This window comes from Mus caroli, chromosome 16 (assembly GCF_900094665.2).
Source record: "Mus caroli chromosome 16, CAROLI_EIJ_v1.1, whole genome shotgun sequence".
NCBI lineage: Eukaryota > Metazoa > Chordata > Mammalia > Rodentia > Muridae > Mus > Mus caroli.
In genome coordinates this window covers 26,663,651-26,685,743 of record NC_034585.1, presented here as the reverse complement: position 1 = coordinate 26,685,743, position 22,093 = coordinate 26,663,651, and the positions used below count along the sequence as shown (strand labels likewise).

Sequence of the window (22,093 nt, the reverse complement as noted above, 5' to 3'; positions counted from 1 at the left end):
CTACTCTTGTGTTGTTCAGTGAGGTGGCAAGGCCACCATTGTCCCTAGATGTGTGCATGTTGCTGAAGCATTAATATGGTGACTCTTGACTTTTGCTATCTATAAATAACAGGGAAAAAAAATCATAAGTATTTGGCATTCCAGTAGTCTGGTGGCAAGTTCATTACTGTCTGTGTGGACACTGTCAATTTACACTCTCAAGACAAAAATGTTCTTAACCAATAGAGACCAGTGAGCCCTGCACTTTGGGCTGGGTGTGACTCAGTGTTAGAGTGTTTGGTCTTCCATCTCCAGTACCATGGAGAAGGAAGAGGAGGAAAGAGAGAGAGAAAAAAGGGGAGAGAGGGGGTAGGGAGGGAGAGGGAGAGTACGGTGGGCCCAGGAAAGAAGAGTTCAAAATGGTTAGCAGATGTACCATGCACCTGCCCATGAAAGCCAGGGCATAGCACTGGAGAGGAAGGTGAGTAGCCCAGCAGATGTACATACAGCAGGAAGATGGAGTTAACTTATCCCTATTAAATCCCTTCACAAAACCTTGAAGGTCTCTTGAGCCTTTAGTAAGTGCTACAGGATAAGATCATGACTTCAGGCTGCTGCTCTCTGACTCAGTGCACGCAGGAGTGAGCAGCAGAGCTGTCTCCCAGAGGGGTGAGCAGAGGACCTGCCCCTGGGAGGCTGCTGCCAGCAATATGTGGTGACTGGGGTTTCAGTGGTGTCTCTAGCTTCTTCCAATTTTCAATCTCAAATACTTGCACAGGAATCTGTTTACATCTCTTAGCGTATACTGCTAATAAAAATACCTTTACCACAAGGTCTGAAAGAACTGATTTAAACATACTAAATCGTTGCCTCGTTGTCAGCGACTTGATTCCAGAGCAATACTCACTCAGTGGGCTTCTCAGGGGGACTCGTGTACACTCTCACCACCCCTTTGGTTTCTCTTCAGACAGGCTGCCATGTAGCTCGATTGGCTTTGGACTCTTTTTGGGAGACAGGGTCTGTCTATATAGCTCTGGCTATTATGGAACTCATTATGTAGACCAGGCTGGCCTCATAACCATGGAGATCTACTGATCTCTGTCTCCCGAGTGCTGGGATTACAGCAAGTACCAACGCGCCTGGTCACATTTCCAATTTTCAAGGCGGTAACTCAAGTCTGCCATTTTAGGACAGCAATTTAATATAATGACTTACGAGGCAGGTTTTTCTTACCGGTAAGTTTGGGAAGTGTTTTCCTCAGGCTAAAGATCGTCTAATTACAGTCTTTACATTGTTACTTTTTAGCCCCCACAATTTTGTAGTTCTTGTCTTAATCTTCTAGTTTTCTGTCAATATCTATTCAGTATAGCCTAATTAGTGTAGAACCCGTGATCAACATGCTTATCACAAGCTGAGTATGCAAGTGTTTTAAAACCTAATTAAAGCCACTTGTGCTACCCTTAGCGCACTGTAACTAAATTGATCCCCTAACTGAATATGCTAAAAGAAAACTGTTCTAGTGACTCTTTAGTATCTACACTTGTCATCTTGGATAAAGACTGGAACTGGAACCTCAGAAGGACGAAAGCTTGAGCTGAAACAAAGGTTCTTACACTCACTGACCAGGTCTCTCCGCAGCGACTCGGAGGACTTCCCACAGCAGTCAGAGTTCTGAATCTTCTCCCGGTGTGGACTTCAGCCAGGCAAGGGAAGGCTGTAGGGGTGCTCGACTCACTGTAGTCTACACAGCTAACCACCAGCCAGTTATTTTAGAAGTATCACGTAGAAACACAGTGCTTCAGCAATACAAAGTGGGAATGGGAGCCTTTAGTCAGGATGGGCAGAAGTGACCTTTACAGTTTCCACCTGGCCTGCTAGGTAGTGCTGTGTGGCTAGGACTCAACACCTTGCCATCATGACCAGAAACAATGGCCACGGTAGCACAGTGCAGGGAGAAAGCTGTGGGTTTTTTTTTTTTTTTTTTAAATATATTTTGGGGAAGAAAATACCAACGTGCTTGGAGAAACAGCACCACAGGAGCAAAAGCACCAGCTGGGCATGGGTTACAACTGTGAAGCCCAAGCCTTCTCAGAAGCCACTGTGGGAGCTTCTTAGATCATGGATTTGGCTATATTATGGTACAAAGGCTTCTTTCTCCCTCATTAAAACAAATGAAATGTAAAAGATACTCTCCAATAATAGAATCATATCATCACTTCAGTATCCTTTAATTACCCATCTACACAAATGACCTTAGGTCAAGCACAGGCAAATATAAGTTGTAGTAACATTTACATCGAGTGTAAGGTTTAAAAATAATACAAAGTCCATTCACAGTGCACAGTGACGACACGGTTAAGTTTTAAATATTTAGATATCAAATAGCCATGATCGTTTAGAAGGTAAGCATATTTTCAAGCACATTTCCAGTTGCTACAGTGTAAGACCATCTACCATACACCAGCGTAGAGGATGGAAACACACCAGTACCGTGATCTCATTTATTGGAAAGAAAAGTTTCTTTTATCAGATAAATACATCTGAAATAAATAAATACAAAATTAACTACATAAGAAATTTGCTTTCTGAGCCTAAAGTCTTAATTTTGTTAGTTTTGTTTTTGAGACAGGGGTGTCCCTAGGTAGCTCAGGCTTGCCTTTACCTTGTGACTGTCCTGCTTCTGCCACCTGAACCCTGCATGTGACATCCCACGCTGTACAGTTAAGAAGTCTCACTTGCTTCCACCCTACCCCTTTCCATTTGGTCACTGAGTAACCTGTGGGAGTCCACTGACTACAGCCTGGAAAACGGGGCCCGATGAGGAGGAGAGACAAGAGGAAGGCCCAGACTGCCGCACCTCTAACTAACTGCAGATCGCTTGGTGTGTGGCTGAAGCAGCAAGCTTGCTTCCTGTGGTTCATGCTGCACACAGACTAGGGATTCATAACTGACATTCTGACCAAGTCATTTGCTTATGATCTATTTAAAATCCCTTAGTTTTCCAAATAAAATTTTGTCTAAAAAAGAAAAACCTATCCACTCCATTTTTGCAAATGGCTTCTTGTCCAGTCTGAGCCATGATACACAGGGTCTACTGCTGGGACTCAGCTTTACCCTTCCCGTAGCTTCTGCGTTTCGTACACACGTAGCTTTCAGGGGATGGGGGGCAGTTAGCAGGAAACCAGGTTACAAATGACCCTCGGGGGTCAAGAGTGGCAGGGTTTTGGTAATATACTTTTAAGTTGAAGATACAAATTTTGATCCCCGCAAAGAAATAAAAGTTCTCTTCAACTTAAAAAAAAAAAAAGTATAAAGAGATATGAGTCCAATCTAAGACTTTTACTTGGGAGAAAGTTGCAGATTTCTCTTGCTGGCCTCAGCCTGTCAGGCTAGCAGGGCTTAGGGCAGCAGTTTTCAACCTTCCTAATGCTGGGACCCTTTGATACAGTCCTTGTGCTGTGGTGACCCCCATCCATGACATTATTTTGTTGCTACTTCATAACTGTAATTCTGTTCTTGTTACAAATCATAATGTAATTATCTGATATGCAGTCCCCAAAGTGCTCTTGGCCCACAGGTTGAGGACCACTGGCTTGGGACGAGCATATCCTCATGGCTGTGGGAATCCGCCCAGGGCTCTCTAGAGCTTCTGTTCGCCACTCTCCCACACCTACAACCTGCATCCTTATCCTGGGGAAGGGTGGGCGCTGCTCGTAGCTCTGAGAATTGCACCCAGGCTTCTTACTGATAATTTAAACAGAGGACTTACTGAATTCCTGCTTTCTGAAACACTGCCCCGTCCATACTGTCAGAGTCGAGGGAATCATAAACAACAACATTTCCAAGGAAACCGGTTATAAAATTAACTGTAAATAAGAACTGCAACTCTGGGTGTTTTTAGCAGGACAGTAAAGCCTTAATAGAAGAGGTGGCAGAGGAGACGACATTCGAAGTAGATATGAAGCACTGTTTGCCTTAAGGGTTTTTAACCAATGTGATTTTATATAAAGCACATGAAAATATTATGAAGGTTATTACTATAACTCAATGAATTAAACAGAATTTTCAGCTTTAAGAGGGAGTGGGTCAACATTTTTCCCTTTTTAGAATAACTTTTCTTTAAAATAGTGTTTGAGGGCTATTGTGAAACCTTTCCCTGACGCCTAGTTCTGACATTTGATAGCACTCTAAATGAAATTCGTCAACTGGTGGTCTTTAGTCTTCTCCAGCGTGGGTCATAATTCAATGGCTGTGTCACCAGGAGAGACCTATTGTTCTAGAAAGCCTGACTGAGAGCACACAATATTCAAACTGAACTAAGTGCACATGGATACAGGGCGCAAAAGCAGCGATGGACTGCACGCTGCTGCGGTTGGCTTCCAAGGCGAGTTTCTAAGCTGGCAATGGAGGGTGGATGTTTCTTTCACTGAATATACACTGAACTGTCCAACATAAATTAACCCAGCTGAAGCATCTGTTTATAAACCAGCTTTCTTTCATGTGGTGAACATAAACTGAATGTTTACAGTCAAAGCGTTCCTGGATACAGAACACTGTAGACATGATGGCTTAGCAGTAACTGTCGTCTTGTCATATACAATTGATGCCTTTTAAATAATTATCGTAAGTTTTATTCCAGAGCAGCTACCACTGTACGTCTGATAACACCCATAATGAATCACATCAGTGCCACCACAAATACAACTCAGAGAGCAACTTCTTTATCTTTGAGGACTAAGCCTCATGGCCACACCAGTTATGTTTCCCCAATGTCTGCTGTCAGCACGAGCACACAGACCATGGATGCCACGTCCAGGGCTCTTCTGCTCAAATGGCAGCTGCAGGTTAAGTGCCTGGAACACACGAACATGACTTTTACCCTGTGACTTTATTTTGCACTGGAAAGGGTAGAACAGGAGGAAAGGAGGCAGGACAAAAGACTGAAGTTCTCATTCTTCAAATGAATGCAGAGGTGATTGCATTATGAGCAGGATTCTGTAGGAACAAACCCATTTGATAAACTTAGATTTGGCAAGACAAATGGACAGATATAAGCAACTATATCACGACATGATTGTAAAATTAAAGCTTAACTGTTCAAATCTGCTAGATTAAAATTATCTCTATCAGCCATAAAATAGTAGCACAATTTTATCAAATATCTTATGTAAATACTGGAATTTCTCTCCCCCCAGCGTTTTCCTATCATTTGTTTGTGTGTGTTTGTGTGTACACCTGCGCCACAGTGTGGGTGTGGAGGCCAGAGGACGCTCGTAGGAGTCACTTCTTTGCTTCCGTTTGGTGGGTCTTGCGGATAGAACTCAGGCTGTCAGGTTTGGTAGGAAGCTCCTTGACTGCAGACCCATCTTGCCAGTCCCAGAATCCATTTCTTCTTTTTCTTCTTCTTTTTTCTCTTTGAGACAAGGTTTCTCTATGTAGCCCTGGCTGTCCTAGAGCTCGCAGAGAAGTGCCTGTCTCTGCTCAGGAGTGTACCACCACACACATTCTAGACTGTTTTCTTTTATTCACATTTTTGAATATTCACATTTGAAAAACAAAGATTTATTTTATGTATATGAGTACACTGTAGCTGTCTTCAGACACTCCAGAAGAGGGCATCAGATCCCACTACAGATGTTTGTGAACCACCATGTGGTTGCTGGGAATTGAAGTCAGGACCTTCGGAAGAGCAGCCAGTGCTCTTAACTGCTGAGCCGTCTCTCCAGCCCTAGACCTCTTTCTTAAAGCATCAGAATGACTGCATAGAAAAGTCATTCCCGCCTTTAATCCCAGCACTCGGGAGGCAGAGGCAGGCGGATTTCTGAGTTCGAGGCCAGCCTGGTCTACAAAGTGAGTGCCAGGACAGCCAGGGCTACACAGAGAAACCCTGTCTCGAAAAAACCAAAAAAAAAAAAAAAAGAAAAGTCATTCCGCCAGTCAGAGGCGCCCTACAAGTGCTGACATTACAAAGCGGGATCTACAAGTGCTGACATTACAAAGCGGGAGCTATTTTTTCAGATGCTGGGTAACTTTAACAAAATGGTCAAACTAAAGCAAGGCTGCCCACTCTAGATTCACTCCACTAATGGATACTTGAGGTAGGAAATAGGCCAACTGTCCAATTTACATACATTGTGAAAGACTCTATCTAGAGGTACAGAAGTGAAGGGGGAGAGAAAGGCCTTAGGGACCTCAGACAGGTAGATCAGGGAAATTAGGATGGCTTCCCTTGCTCAGGGCTTTCCTACATACATACATACATACATACATACATACATACATACATACACAGCCTGTACCTTGGGATTGCCTCTGGAAGACAACAAACAAACAAACAAGCAAGCAAAGGTGTGTCCAGGCAGGGAGACAACTCTAGACACTGCCCTGGCTCGGCTACATTAGAGACGTCCATCTACTATGTAAGACGCCAGCTGCCTTTAGACGCCCTCATTTAGCTTAAATATATTTCTATCTCTCTCTGGGACTTATTTTTAAAATTATGTGTATGCACATGAGTGTAGTGCCTGCAGAAGAGGCCATTGTATCTCTTGGAGCTGGAATTGCAGGAAGGAGTGTGCTGCCTGATGGGTCCTAACCACTGTGATATACCCCCTAGTCTATAGCCTCTATCTATCTATCTATCTATCTATCTATCTATCTATCTATCTATCTATCTATCTATCTATCTATCTATCTTTGTTCTTTCGAGACAGAGTTTCTCTGTGTAGCCCTGGCTGTCCTTGGAACTCACTCTGTAGACCAGGCTGTCCTTGAACTCAGAAATCCGCCTGCCTCTGCCTCCTAAGTGCTGGGATTAAAGGCGTGCACCACCACTGCCTAGCCTATAGTTTTTATTTTGAACAGGGTTTCATAGATTTCTTCATTTAATGTCATTTCTGTAAACAAAATGCCATGAGATCTGGTGCTCCCCAAGAGCACCTTAGGCTAGACCAGAGAGCCCAGGGATACTGCCTCTACCTCTCCAGCACTGGGATCACAAGCCAGGCCTTTCCTGTGAGTGCTGGGGACTGAACTCACATGCTCCTGCTTGCATGCCAAGCACTTTGCCAGTTTAGTGAGCTCCTTGGCATCTCCTCTAAGGCTTCCTAACTCCTTCCTCCCTTACTCATTGCTGGTATACTGCGCTGAATAATGCATAATCCAAGTAGTGCCTCCCTGGCCAGCTAATTCTCCCAGCTTCCCCTGTGGTGAAGAAGCACAATGTCCCTGGTGCTAAAGGCTTTCTATCCTGGGAGGAACTAGACATGAGGCAGGGAACTATCCACTCACCAAAGTTCTTCAGTGATAAAAGATTTAAATAAGTGGTAATAGCTTAGACACAATTCTTATCTCAACTTAATCAAAGCCAGTGACTTACTGATAGAAATTCCTTAGTGATAATTAAAAATTAGCTATATTAAGAGTAACAAATTCTAATGCTATTAAAATGACTATAAATAGGAAAAAGGCCTATTTAAATTTTGTAAACAAAAGAAGTAGATTAAGAACAATGACTAATGGTTAATTATTAGCCAAGCCAAATAAAGAAGCTTTGTAAGCTGAATATTTAACAAACACAATTACCTATTGTGAGCATGAGGTTAAGATAAAGACAAACCCAGATCCATTTTTCAATGCAGAAAACAAGTCATCTGCATGTTAGAAAATCATCACTAGAAAACATCTTTACCAACCCTGGGTCTGTCTGACATGAGTTCTGGAGGATGATTTCAGTTTAGTCAGAAGGCAATCAAAGGGGCCCAACATGTGGCCCAACACCCAGGAGGCTGGTGCAGAGTCCCAAGGATCACACAGTGGAGAAGCAAACGTGATGCAGTCACAGCCCCATAAACTATTAGGAAAAGTTTCCGAAACATGCTTTGCATGTAGTGCCCAGTCTCAGAATCACTCACTTGACACAGTCTACTTCTCCTGGTGAAGAGCTTCAATGAAAGCGTCAAGTTTTTCTTGAATTTCTCTAACTTTCTCTATGGAGATAAAAAGAGATAAATACAAACACATTTACTTTTCAAAGGCATCAGAAATTATTAGAGACAATTCCTTATTATGAAATCGTCTATAAAACTTTAACTGCTGAGGAAAAGGGAGGAAATCACTTTCACCTCTCGTGGTCCATGTCCAGGTGGATCAGAAGAGCAGCAAGCAGCCACTTTGTGGGAGGGGAGGGGAGGGGAGAAACGCTTGAGAGACCCTTTTAGGAAGTTATTAAATAAAGCTGGGGGTACCTACACATAGGTGTATTCACAGATTCCTTGACACTCTACCAAAGAAATGCTAAGGCTAGTTTTAGGAATTAAAAGAGTAGCTAGAAATGGTGGCTCATATCCATAAACCAGCACTTGGGAGGTGAATGCTCTCCTGGGCTGCACTGCCAGACCCTTCTGTCTCAATGACAACACTGAAAGATCAAAGCCAGGAGAATATTTAACCATCCCGAGTCTGGAAAATGATGCTTTAAAATATAAAGTAGGGCTGGTGAGATGGCTCAATGGGTAAGAGCACCCGACTGCTCTTCCAAAGGTCAGGAGTTCAAATCCCAGCAACCACATGGTGGCTCACAACCATCCGTAATAAGATCTGACTCCCTCTTCTGGAGTGTCTGAAGACAGCTACAGTGTACTTACATATAATAAACAAATAAATCTTTAAAAAAAAAATAAAATATAAAGTAATAGGTGAAATTATCCGGGAACATCAGGCAAAACTACCCTATGAAGGGATGTGATTGGGTACCAAGCTGACAAGGACAGACTTGTGATGGTTAATTTTGGTTGTCAACTTGATACAACCTAGGGTCGCTTAGGAATAGGCAACCGCAACTGAAGAACTGCCTTGATCAGACAGGCTGACTGACGTGGGAGGGTCCAGCCTACTGTGGGCGGCACCATCCTTAGGAAGGTGGGTATGCTGGCCTGGGCTGTCTAGGGAAAGGGAGCTGAGCACGAGCCAGCCAGACAGCAAGGCAGTGAGCAACATTCTACTCCTCTATGGTTTCTACTTCAAGCTCCTGCCTTGAGTCTCAGTGATGACTGTGACCTGGAAGTAAAAGCAAAATAAACTTTTCCTCTCGAAGTTGTTTTCACTCAGTGTTTTAGCACTACAACACAGAAGCAAACTACAATACGCACTGAGCCATCTTGCAGGCCCTTAGACTTCAATCTACAGAATGCAATTTTTTTCTGGTGGGCTAGCTTCCATCAGTTCTTTTTTCCTTTGTTTACTTTCCTCCTCTTCCTCCTCCTCATTTTTTTTAGTTTTTCTTTTTCTTTTTTTCTTTTGGGAGACGAGGTCTCTCTGTGTAGCCCTGGTTATCCTGGAACTTGCTCTGTAGACGAGGCTGGTCTTGAACTCACAGAGATCTGCTTGCCTCTGCCTAAGTGCTGGAATTAAAGGCATGAACAATCGCCACTGAGCCTCGCTTCCATTTCTTAAGTAGCAGTCAAACCAGGAAAACATTTTTGGCTTTCCCAAAGGATCCAGTCTTAGTTTTAGAACAAATCCATTCAATGGTTTAAAAACAGGTGATTTTTTTTCTAAAAAGTATTTTTCAGAGTTTCATAAACATGCATTTCATTAGCTAAACCATTCTTTAAAAGGGTAAAAGAAAAGAGGTTTTCAAATTATCTCATAGCAATTCTGGAGGAGATGACCATGGTCTTCATACAAACTTAAAGAAAACCTCACCAAAATCCCCACATAACTTGACTAGCACAAAGGAGAGAAATCCCACAAAGGTGTTTCCAGCCTCAGCAACACCTGGCCACTCCTTGTTGTAGTCTATTTGGGAATGTCATATCATATGCAGAAAGAAAATTCAATTTTATTTCACACATGATCTGATTGTAACTGGGCAGTCACAGGGTCAGTTTGCCTCAGAGGGGCAGACTGCAGGTATATGGCACAGTAGTGTCACTCACAGAGACAGGTCAGAGGAAGAGCTATTTGTGTGAAAAGATACCCAAACCCCACCAGGACAGGTATCTAATTCTGCAAGTACTAAAGGAAAATCCAATTTTTACAAAATCAAGAGGTAAGCAATATTTTTCCACTAAATGAACGTTAAATGACTAACACAAAGATACAGAAAATTCTAAGTTTCCCTTAAAACCTTATGATTTTATGAAAAATGTTTACAACTGTAATATTAGGACATGGTACTGCCTTGCCAGAGAAGGCATAAGTTACTAGCAGTGATGAGGACTAGTGTGAAGTGACAGGAGAATGGGCTGTTATATGGAATCAAAACAATCGTCAACATCACCATTTTCAACCTAAAGAAATTCATTTGTCTTTCTCACCTGGACAATGGAATCTTCCGGGACATGGAAGACATTCTCCCCCTTCCCCTTTTAGAAAAGATTCATCTTAACTGTGCATATATGTGTTGTGTGGTTCTGTGCAGCTAAGTGCAATTGTAAGCTGCTCTGTGGCTTCTCTGCTCTCAACTGCTGAGCCTTTTTTCTCCAGCCCCAAGAGATTCTACCTTAAAAAGCATTCTTTAACCAGGCATGGTGGTGCAAACCTTTAATACCAGCATTGGGGAGCCAGAGGCAGGCAGATCTCTGTGAGTTTGAGGTCAGCCTGGTCAACAAATCAAGTTCTAGGACAACCAGGGCTGTTACACAGAATAGGAAAAAAAAAAAAAAAAAAAAAAAACCAAAAAAATAAGGCACTATTCCTACCTGAGACTCACTCCTAATTGAGGAAATGTCTACTTTTTTGAAGTGATTTCAAGCTTGACCTTCAGTCCTGTAGGCATCAATGCTAAGGATGAGCCCTGCTTACCCTCCTCTNAAAAAAAAAAAAAAAAAAAAAAAAGGCACTATTCCTTGCTGAGTCTCACTCCTGATTGAGGAAATGTCTACTTTTTTGAAGTGATTTCAAGCTTGACCTTCAGTCCTGTAGGCATCAATGCTAAGGATGAGCCCTGCTTACCCTCCTCTGATTTAGAAACACATACGAGGTCTGCTGACACATGCCAAATGAAAAGAGCAAGTCTATTGAAAAATCACCTTTTATGTGAAATAGGATATATTCTGGTAAAAAGCATGCCTAGCTGTAAAGCAAACTACCATTTCTCTTAAATATCTGGATTAAATAATGACAACTAGAGAATTCTTATAAAATCTGTGGTCTTTTTGATTAACCAACTTAGGAAGGGCTTAGACTATTCTGTTACACAGTTCTGAACGGAGTGAATAAGGAGCCTCGCTTCCATTTACTCAATGTTTACATAAGAGATGAGCCACCTCAAACATCAATTTACTGTGCATCTTGATTGGATCATGAATATTCCTATAATCCTCAGTGAATAATGGACGGACAGACCGCCTCTTTTCCTCCCCTCCAGATGACACATTTCAGGTCTCTTTATCCTCATATGAAGCAGCACTGCTTCTCAGTGGGTTTTGAATCCTCGGATACTTCATGTCCCAAGTTCAGACTAATCTGTAATTAGGCTTTGACTACACTGACTGACAAAAGGTCTGACCTGGGAGAGGGGTCACCTTAGTGGTTAATATCAGTTCAGAGCACGATCAAAGAGCCACACACAAAGCACTGCCACATATGTTGAAACAAACCTTAGACAACTTTTGATGTTTTTAAAGAAAGCATGAAGAAACTCGCTGAAGAGCTAAGAAAATGCACTGAGGAAAAGCACACACCCAGAGATCGCCGCCACCTTACACCATGCTGCCCCAGCACTCCATGCCACCTTTAGGACACCACGTGGATGAAGTTCTTCAGGAAAGGGGCTATTCATGGCAGAGCTGGGAATTTATGAAGCCTTTCTTCTTATGGAACACACACACGGCTATTGAAAACAATTGCTATCTACTGCACAATTGTACTATATAAATGCCCTTTAGAAACTCAGGATCTAGGGAAGTCTAGGATATGGAGAAACAAGGAAACCAGAACCAAAAGGGTCAAAACTATTGTCAAAATTGATACTCACGATTATTTATTCATTGTTCTGCCTCAAGCACAACTTAACTCAAACATTTCGAATACTATTAAAAATGCGCTCTTTTATGTCCTCAAAACTTCCTGAAGAAAGGTTGGGAGGAACCAAAGCTTCCTGAAGAAAGGTTGGGAGGAACTCTATTTGCATCCCCAAGTAGCTCAGTAGAGACTCATTCAGCATTCTTTCTTTTCTCCCCCAGAGAGGGTCTCTAACTGGACCTCGCTATGTAGATACCGGCTGGCCTCTGATCATATCTACTTGTTTCTGCCTCCTGAAAGCTAGAATTAAAGGTATGCACCATCATGCTCTGCTCCAAATCCAGCTTTCTTAAACTTGTTAAAAAGTCATTTTAAGGCAAGGAAAGCAGTTCTTTCAAGCTCCTTTGGTAAACATAATAGAACCTATACCTATAATTTCAAAGTATTTTGAAGTCTAGTCTCCAAAGACTTTGGCATGAACACAAAAGCCTTATATTTGGTCAGTATCCTTGTTAGACTCAGCAATCTTCCTAGACAATAATGACAATCTCAGCTCTGCTACCTAGTAATGACTGACTATGGGTCTGTCTTCCTTAACAATGAAGAGCAGTATCACTCAAGGTGCTGGCCAATGTCAAAGGTATAAAACCTCAAACTTTTGTTTCTATCATACTCATAGAAAGGCTGAGCTGCTAAGTGAAAGCAATAGTATTGGGATGAAAAACTCAGCTACTTTTCTCTTCAGACAAGCCAAGTTAAATAATCGTGTATGTATTTGTACAATACTGCGAGTTCTTCCATTGCTGGTCCATACTGAGAACAGTCAGCTAAGGACCCAGAGCTGAGAACAAAGCTCAGCTGGTAGAGAGCTGCCTAACCTGCATGTAGCCTTGGGATCAGTTCCCAGCACTACATAAACCTATGGGTTTAAGGTTTAAGAAAGCTGGATTCAGAGCCAATTGTGATGGTGCACACCTTTAGTTCCTGCATTCGGGAGGCAGAAGCAGGTAAGAGGCCAGTGTGTATGTAGTTTATGTAGAAGAACAAGCCACCTTTGTGCTTGAGCTACATAGCAAGTTCAAGGTTAACCTGGGCTACATGAGACTTGCAACCACAATGACAATGACAACAACAGCCACAAGAAGAAGGAGGAGGAAGAAGAGGAGGAAGAGGAAGAGGAGGAAGAATAAGAGGAGGACCACCACTACCACACAGCCCCAGAAACTACTCAGGTGTGGCCATCTGACTTATAATACTGTTTAATTCCGTGGCCACTTTGAGAGGACTGATTAGACATTTGTATGAGGTGTGTGTACCAGGCGGCTTTATCCTACTCCTAAGGTAAACTGTTGTGTGGTGGTCTGGCTGCCAGCTTCAGTTTCCGGTGGGCACCGTCACTCTGTCCAGGAGAGCACACAGAGCTTTCTGGGGCATGCACTTGCAGTGTTACCAGCCTCACATAAGTTTTGTGGAAGACATTCATACCCAGCTAGACTTGCAGTTTAACAGAATATTCTAAATGTGGTCTTATATTGATGATTCCTTTAAAATCATACTTTAAAATCATTCTGTAGGCTAATTGTGGAAATGACAATATTTGTTTATTTTCTTCCTTTCCTTTCCTTCTCTTTTTTGTTTTGTTTTTTTGAGATAGGGTTTCTCTGTATAGCCCTGGCTGTCCTTGAAGTCACTCTGTAGAACAGACTGACCTTGTTCAAGGCTGACCTTGAACTCAGAAATCTGCCTGCCTCTGCCTCCCAAGTGCTGAGATTTAAGGCGTGCACCACCACTGCCCGGCCTCTTTCCTTTTTAAAAAAGACTTTTTTTTTTTTTTTTTAAAAAAAAAGAAAAGGCTATATCCCAGGTTGGCCAAGAACTCACTTTGTAGCTGGGTTTTGAACTTGAACTCATGGCAATCTCCTGACTCAGCCTTTTGAGTAGTGAGATTACAGTAATGCCCTCCCATGCGTTGCTATGCTCTGCTCAATTCTTAGAAAAGCCAACATTAGAAGTATTATGGTATATGCTTTCAGGACCAGATATAGTAGCAACCACAAAGAAAAAAAGAAAAGCTTTTATGGTCTTCATGATCATCTTTTTCTAATAAAGACCACAGAATCTATCACGAGGTTACAAAAGGGTACTGTGAGTCACTTTATTTCGTGTTCAGCACACAAAATATTTCAAATTATATCAACTCAACTATGATAATACAAATGTAAAGTTATTTGATATTCTAATTCATTAGTGATATATTGTTTTCTTTCTCCTCTAATAGCTAAAATATAATTTGTCAAAATGAATCATTTCATTTGTCAGTGTATGGTTAGTATAGAAAATCTAAATATCACATTTCAAAGATATAGTGACATAGGCAACTACTTGAGAAGATGGAAAAAGTCAGGAAATTATTCTGTTCCATCAAAGTAATTATGGCTTTAAAACTTCATAGTGTTTTGTCTTTTCTGTATTTCTCTTATTTTTAAAAGTTTATTTTACTCTGAATTTGCTAGGAGGAAAGCTGAAACACTGTAAGAAAAGAAAAACCACCCAGGCAGCCCTTAAAGAGACAGGGCATCATTTATCACTTGCAAAGACAGATTTATAAGAAGAGGGCCCCTTCTGTTCCTTTAAGACTGCAAAACAGATGGGAAGTGAATGGATAGTCAATGGGACAAGGAAACACATGGGAGGTGCTGCAGGACGCATGTTCCCAGCACAAGAAAGGAGGCCAAGATTGTAACTGCATGACTGGGTCCTGGAGAGGGTCTGTCTTCAAGCTGTTACAAAGACAAACGCTGCTCCTCACCCGGCCGTCAAACTGTTATAAATATTGGTTTGTCAAAAGACCTTCAATGCTGAAGCTTTAAAAAGAAGTTATAGCAGATAAATGAATCACAGGAAAGAGGCTCAAACAGCTCATTAATGTAACTTTAAAAGGAGAAAAAAAATATAAGCTCAGAGAATGTAATGCCGATTTAGGAATTGAAAGCTCTAGTCAAGCTCAAGTTGAGATGAAATAAAAAATGAAATACAAGTCATAGCTCCTAGACAGATGCTCTATTAGGGGACGCACACCACACACAGGAGGTCTCATTACTAATACAACTTGTCTCTCTCCACTCAGAAATGTTTGGGATCAGAAATATACATTTCTGCTTTTCTAGCTGAACACCAAGAATCTGAAAATATAAAATCTACAATGCTCGAAAACCTGAGAGTCAGAGAGTATCAGGTGAGTACTCAAGTTTCAGATGTCACAGCCTTTTGGATTAGAAGTGCTCGACCTGCACTTGTGCAGTAGGAGCAGGAGGTCCCAAAATACAGGGAGTCCAGAACTGATGTTACATATTATTTAAATTCGAAGTCATCCTTTTTAATTTTAATTACACTTTCTTTTTCTCAGCTGTCTGACATGGGTGCTGGAACCAAACACAGACCCTTCCTAAGAGAAGTACACGCTTTTAACCACTGTGCCAGCTCTCTGGCTTCTAGATTCTTTTTTTTTTTTTTTTTTTAATAGAAATGGTTTATTAAAAAAAATAACAGGTGTGTGTGTATGTATATATGAAGGGGACATATGTGCATATAAACTCTAGATTCTTGATACTTGGTTTCACTAAGAAAACAAGTTCTGAAACACTTATTAACAACACAAAGCAAGAAGCCAAATCGTAAGAGTTGTGTCTATGGTCACTCACAGACCAACTAAAGACCCAGGTGAACAGAGTCATCAAGCAACTCTAAAAGGCACCGGTGCTGACAGAGCTAGCTCTGCTCTGCCACGAGCCTTCGTGTACCTGGCTAACTGGTTTAACCTCAGCGAACATCAACTTCTAACTATGAACAATAGGGAATGCCTCCTCTCAGGCCTCATGCAGCTCTAAGAGACCCCTGCCAACTACACAGGCCTGAGGGACAGATGAGTCCAAACGAACGAATGGTGCAGTTACATGGAAATAGTCTCTATTTCTGAATAGAATATATTATATTCCTATATAATTATTCTCTCTTCAGTTTTAGTAGTCCATTGGAAAATTTTCAGTAGTAATGAGAATAAAATATTCAGAAGAATCAAGTGGATTTTGGGAAGCAGGGCTGCACACATCCATTTTTCACGATTAAAAACTGGCTAGAACCCCATGGAAGGATCATCCACTACATCTAAGGGAAACAGTCTGGGCATCTCTGGAGAAGGATGACACTATGAAGGCACAAGCACACACAGCAAGGCCAGGTCCTCAACAGGTGGCTTGACTCTCAAGGAGAGTGACTGTTACTACCCAGCATGCTACAACATGGCCTCCGGGTCACACGGACTCTATATAGTAACCTTTCCAGAAGTTCTAGTTTTATTAATGTCGCTTGTTCTCTGAATGAGTATTTTAAAACCAAGTCTGTACAAAGCAAAGGAAGTGAACTGTAGCCCACCCTGCTAGCTGAGAAGCTGGATGGAAGTGCACTGACAGTGAACTCAGAGTACATGGGTAAGAGAAGACAGCCCAGAGCTCTCAAGACACTGCCCAGCCTGCCACACTCAATAGCCTACTGAGCTACAAGGGGAATGGTATAGTTTCTGGTTGGGACAGTTTTTAACATGTTCCCCCCACACCGCCCCCACAATAACAACATACTTAAAAAACTGAAAACCGAATTCCTGGTAGTATACTCGCTAGAATTTGTTTAAAGACAGAGAGAGCTGTGTACACAGCTCAGAGTAAGAAGTTGTGCAAAAAGGAGGAGATAAAAGATTAAAAACAAAGCAAAGCAACCTTAATTCCTGTCTCAGAAAGGGGATAGGAATTCACTTTACTTACTTAAGCCTCCTTGTACAATTTAAAGTATAAAAACTGGAACAGAGCAGAGAGATGTGTAAGGAATAAATAAAATGAGCTGTTTTATACATTGATGAGAACAGAGAGAAAAAAAAAAATCTCCCTAGTGTGAAACTGCAAAGCGTGAAAACCTCTCCAGTGCAAGCAACACTTGACCTTGTTCCCATACAACTAGGCATGATGGAAACAGGAAATGAGAAGAACATACCGACTTCCAACAGCAGAGACTGACGCCACCGTGAGCTGTTATGTAGGCCTAAGCCATGTCTCCTAGTGCTACCACCATGAAGATGTTATTTGGAAAAACAATGTACTTTTAAAATTGAGTAATCGTGTACAGATTTCATCATTCTCGTGAATAGAATAATTAAGGTGACAATTTTTTTTCTTTTGAGACAGGGTTTCTCTATGTAGCCCAGGCTATCCTGGAACTCGCTCTGTGACCAGGCTGGCCTTGAATCCAGAGATCTTCCTGACTCTGCCTTCTAAGTGCTGGGATTAAAGGCGTGTGTACACCACTGATGGCTGGCTTAAATGATGAAAATTTTAAGGGAATTTGTACTAAACTTATTGGGAGGGAAAGTTTAGAAACATGTAATAGTAAAATAACAAAGTTCCTTTGGCTTTAACCTATGTCTCTATCTACCCCAAAGAAATGTACTTCACAGTGAGCATGGTGGCCCAGGCTTGGAGGCAGAGGCTAGCCTGGTCTTCACAGTCAGTTCCAGGCTAGCCAAAGATGAGTGAGAGCCTATCTTAAACAACCAAAAGAGAAAAAGAAGTGCATTTCCCACATACTTGGCGTAGGGTATCAACAGTGGGTCTATAACACATGAAGTTCTCCTTTTTACAATATGTTTATGCCTTGCTTGATTTTATTTTCTATATACTTTCATAAGCCAGCAGATTACATATTGTGATTATATTTGCATTCCCTCCACTAGGTTCCTTTTTTATCATCTTAGAATTGGAGAGAATACACAGAAACCTAAAATTTGAAAAAGTAGGGCTGAAGAAGAGGTGGCTTTGAGGTTAAGAGCACAGGCTGCCCTTCCAGAGGGTCTGGGTTTAGTTCCTTGCTCCCTCGTGGCAGTTTACAGTGATCTATAACGCCAGGTGCAGGGATCCAGGGCCCACTTTGGTCTCCTCAGCCATGAGGCATGAATACATACATGAGGCACTTACATATATGCATACAAAATAAAATAATCTTTAAAGAAAAATTTGGAAAGCTTTCACCCCACCTTTAGCTTTATTATTTCATCCTAATAATGCTCACCAAGGAAATGATAAGCATTATTAGAAGAGAAAAAAAATTGTAGTTTTAAGTATGTATCCTGGATTCCACACTAGCACACAAATAGAACGTATTTCACAGCAGTGGTCCTCAGCTTGTGGGTTGCAACCGCTGTGCCAAACCTCTATCTCCAAAAATATTTACATTATAATTCATAACATTAGCAAAATTACAGTTATGAAGTAGCAACAAAATTAAATTTATGATTGGGGGTTACTGCAACATGAAGAACCATATTAAAGGGTCCCGACATCAGGATGGGCGAGAAGCACTGCTTTAAAGCGATAAAGTGCATTGGTTGGGGTTACATGCACCTTTAATCCTATCTCTCGGGGTTAGGAGACAGAGGCAGGCGGGTTTCTTTGACTTTAAGACCAACCTGCTCTAAACTGAGATCCAAGCCAGTCAAAGCTACACAGTAAGACCCTGTCTGAAAATAAAACAAACAAAAATTCCCACTACAAATCCAATTCATGGATTATTGACAATGACATTGCTTTTACTTTCATTTATAACCATAATCTCCTTTATAAGAATAACTTACAAATTACCATTTATAAATGTTTAATCATCTAAAACTGCATTTAAAGCAATAAAAAGGTATGGCTAATAAAGTGTTGACTATAGTAGCACACATAATATAATGTAAATATCCCTCTAATCTTACACCAGGTATTTCTGTGAGTTTAAGAAGTAGACTTGCTCCATGCAGCTCTGCCGGCTCAGTTTGAACCTGCATTTCCTCCTGAACACTAGGAGAGCACACTATGGAGGCCTCGCTCGCTCGCTCAGCACAGGCACTCTGTGAGTAAGGAACTCTCACACGGAGGCTTCGCTCTAAGGATGACTCTTCTTCGTGTCAGCTTTGTCCTTTTCTGCCTATAACACAAGAGCAGGGCCCACCTCATGCGTGCAGACTCAAGGTGAAAAGAATTCTTTGTTTTCTCAGTTGCTGTCCCTTTCTCCTGAGTATGAAAGATACCTTCACAATGGCAGAACGTACAAAAGAACTTTTATCCCAAAAAGATGCCTGAAAGAGTTACAGTTATAAAACAGAAATGTTTACTCTGTCGTCAAAAGAACCAATCTTTCCTTTTTACAAACATATATATCTAGAAATAACCATTTCACAACATTTGAATGCCAAAGAAAATGTGTTCCAATAAACTTAAATTCTTAATGTTGAAAATTATTAAGCTTTTTTTTTTCTTTCCTGTGGTGAATTGGATGGACTAGCAATTAGGGAATCATTGGGGACCCATAAATCAGTGGTTTGCAGACTGTGAAAGGCAGACCACAAGAAGTTAGTAAGGGAGTGGCTGGTACCAGCGTGAATACACAAGTGCGAGCTGCTCAAGGGATGGAACACGAGCCTCTGGCGAGACAGAAGAACGGCCTCCAGTATCTCTAGTCGCTCTCTTTGAAGTCCAGAGAAAGGCTAATGAAAGTCAGTATTAAAACAGAGATCGAGCATTCACTGACCATGTGTGAAATATAACACCAGGCCTAATAAATTCATAAATGAACCAAATCATCTTGCTAGGGTGGGTCAATCATAATAGACATGATTGTATTTTCTCTGGTTATTTTGGCTGATTTACAGTTATGTAGTGGGAAGGCAGCATTCTTTCTGTTCAATTACACAACCATGGCAGTAGCTAAGTATGCTTTTAATCACTGAGGGAAGGCAAGTAAGCAGGTAGGAGGAAAAATATTGGTTTAGGTGACACGGTAATGACCTAGAAGGCGTAAGAAAAAGAGGGACACAGCCTTCTGTGCCAGAAGCCAGGAAAGGTGAAACAGTATTGGAGCCAAAGAAACAGCAAGAGGGCTGAGAGAGAAGTGAGCCTGGGCGATCGCAGCCCCGACTACTCATGCCTTCTGCCCTACTACTCTGTCCCTTGCTTCCCTTCTTTTTATTTATGCATATGTGGAAGTGCCTGCATGTCTGTGTGTGCACCATTTGTGTGTCTGGGGCCAGAAGAGAGTGCTGGAGCTCAAGTTCCAGCAGTTGGGAGCTGCCTGATCTGGGTGCTTGGAACTAAACCTGGGTCCTTTGCGAGAGCAATCAAGAGTCATCTCTCTAGTTCCCTCCTTTCTTTAACCCCTCTGGACCTAGGTACTAAAACTCAATGCCACTCCTTTCTTTAAATTTTGTTAAAACTGATTGCTTTTGTTAAATCTAACAAAATTGACTTGCTACCACATTTGGAATTCAAAGGACTTAAGAAATTTGTGACCATCACATACGACTTTCAGAAAAAGTCATTTGGCTATGCTGTCCCAGTTAATGAAGAGAAAACTGCCTTGCTGTGAATAGAAGAGTGCTGCAGGATCTGCTGGGGTGGGGAGGTGGTGAGCGGCAGGAATCCCAGGGTATTTTCATGCACGTTAGGCTCCATTGAGAATAGGTAAGTGTTGTGGGGTGGTTCAATCCCCATGCTCCAGGCCCACTGATCTCATCTGAGACAGTAGCAGGGGCCAGAGAAGAGGAGAAATACAAAGTAGTCAACAGAAATTAAATCCCAGACTCGAATGACATTCTTCCTCTCTGAACACAGTAAAATAAAAACACTCCAGCTAACTATGTTTCTGTTAGCTACGTCCTACCTGCTTTTAAATTTAGATTTAAAGTGGCATGAAGAAATTCTTACAACTATCCTATCAACTAGGACGGTGTTTGGGTCACTGAAAGCATCTTCGTAGACTTTGTAGGAGGCTTTGCTAGGTTTCTAACCGTGGCCTTGCAAATGCAGTACTCATCTGTTGCTTCCCGTGTGTCACCGCCATTTTAAAATGAACAAATGCATCTGTTTTCTGACATCCAATAATATTAACCATGGTGAGCAGAGTTCTCATAGTAAGCATGACTCCTGTGGCTGAATATCTGGTAACTCAGAGGAAAAAACCCCTTCATATCTGTAGTCTCTAGAGCCAAGTTTTATAGTCACAAGTGAGTGTCACACAGCCAAAGATACAAAGGTTGTATCTTTGCTTCTTTTCTAATTATCACGAGAAAGCACAGGATGGCGGATAAGAGGAGGCTGGGAACGTGAAGAAACACAAAGAGGAGCCCGAACAGCATTGTATGTGCTCAAGAGAAACAAACTCTAAGTTTCCAGCAACAATTGCTTGCTGTCTGGGAGATGCTCAGGCATCAAACAATAAAGAACAGTCAACAGAGGCAAGAGGCTTCGCACGCTGCTGCTCTTCTGCTCTTTAATCCCTCTGAGCTCTGGTAAAAAGGCCAGCTGTTGCCACCTCGTGTAGAGTAGAGGCAGTCAGCAGAGCAGATTAACTGGGGGTGGGGAAAGGGGATATTGCAAAATTCTAAATTAGCAGCCACTTTGATTTCACTGCTTTTTAACACGAACACTATACAACTATACCATTACAATAAGTCTGCACAGCTAGAGTTTATTATTGTTTTTATATTTCATATATTTTATGTTCATATTTGTAAATATGAAGAAATATACAGAAACTTGGTAGAGAACATTTCAACACTCTTAATCCTGCTCAACAAAACCCCAAAAGTTAGAATGACAGCCAGTTAAAATAGAAAGGGTTGGTGTATTTAATTGCTGGACTTTAGGACTCAGGTATGAACACAACATACTGAAGGCGAGCTCTTTACTTTGGGGCCTGGGGCTGTGGTTCAGCTGGGAGAGTTTGCTGAACATAGGTAAAGCCCTGATGGATTGGGCCTGGAACCCTGTTCCAAGCACTTAGTAGGTGGGAGCAAGTTGAGCATGAAGTTCAAGGTCTTAGATACACAGAGAGCTTGAGACCAGCAAGGGGAGAAACATCCAGGTTTTGGGCACCTCTGATTATAGTGGGACCTGGCAGTCTGGAGAAAGTTTACCGGTCAAATAAAGACAGGCTTCCTTCAGTTCATCTATTGACTTCATATGCATGACTTCACCATGCATATGGTGTTTCTTTAGATGTTTCACAGACTGAAAGGCTCAGTTCCAAAGCTCCTTCTGTGGCGGGAAGGACTAAGGATAAGAAA

General features: G+C 41.7%; 1 protein-coding gene across 4 annotated transcripts in view; it reads right to left on the bottom strand.

Annotated features, from left to right (window-relative positions):
• Positions 1–2,183: 2,183 nt before the first annotated feature.
• Opa1 (OPA1 mitochondrial dynamin like GTPase) overlaps positions 2,184–22,093 on the bottom strand; it is a 73,794-nt gene continuing 53,884 nt past the window's right edge. For all 4 annotated transcript variants that reach the window (XM_021185471.2, XM_021185474.2, XM_021185473.2 and 1 more), the window contains 2 exons: positions 7,893–7,967; positions 2,184–4,974 (listed from right to left, as the gene is read on the bottom strand). In XM_021185471.2, coding sequence (XP_021041130.1) covers positions 7,903–7,967 — 65 coding nt within the window. In that variant the 3' untranslated portion in view covers positions 2,184–4,974; positions 7,893–7,902. The remainder of the gene's footprint in view (positions 4,975–7,892; positions 7,968–22,093) is intronic.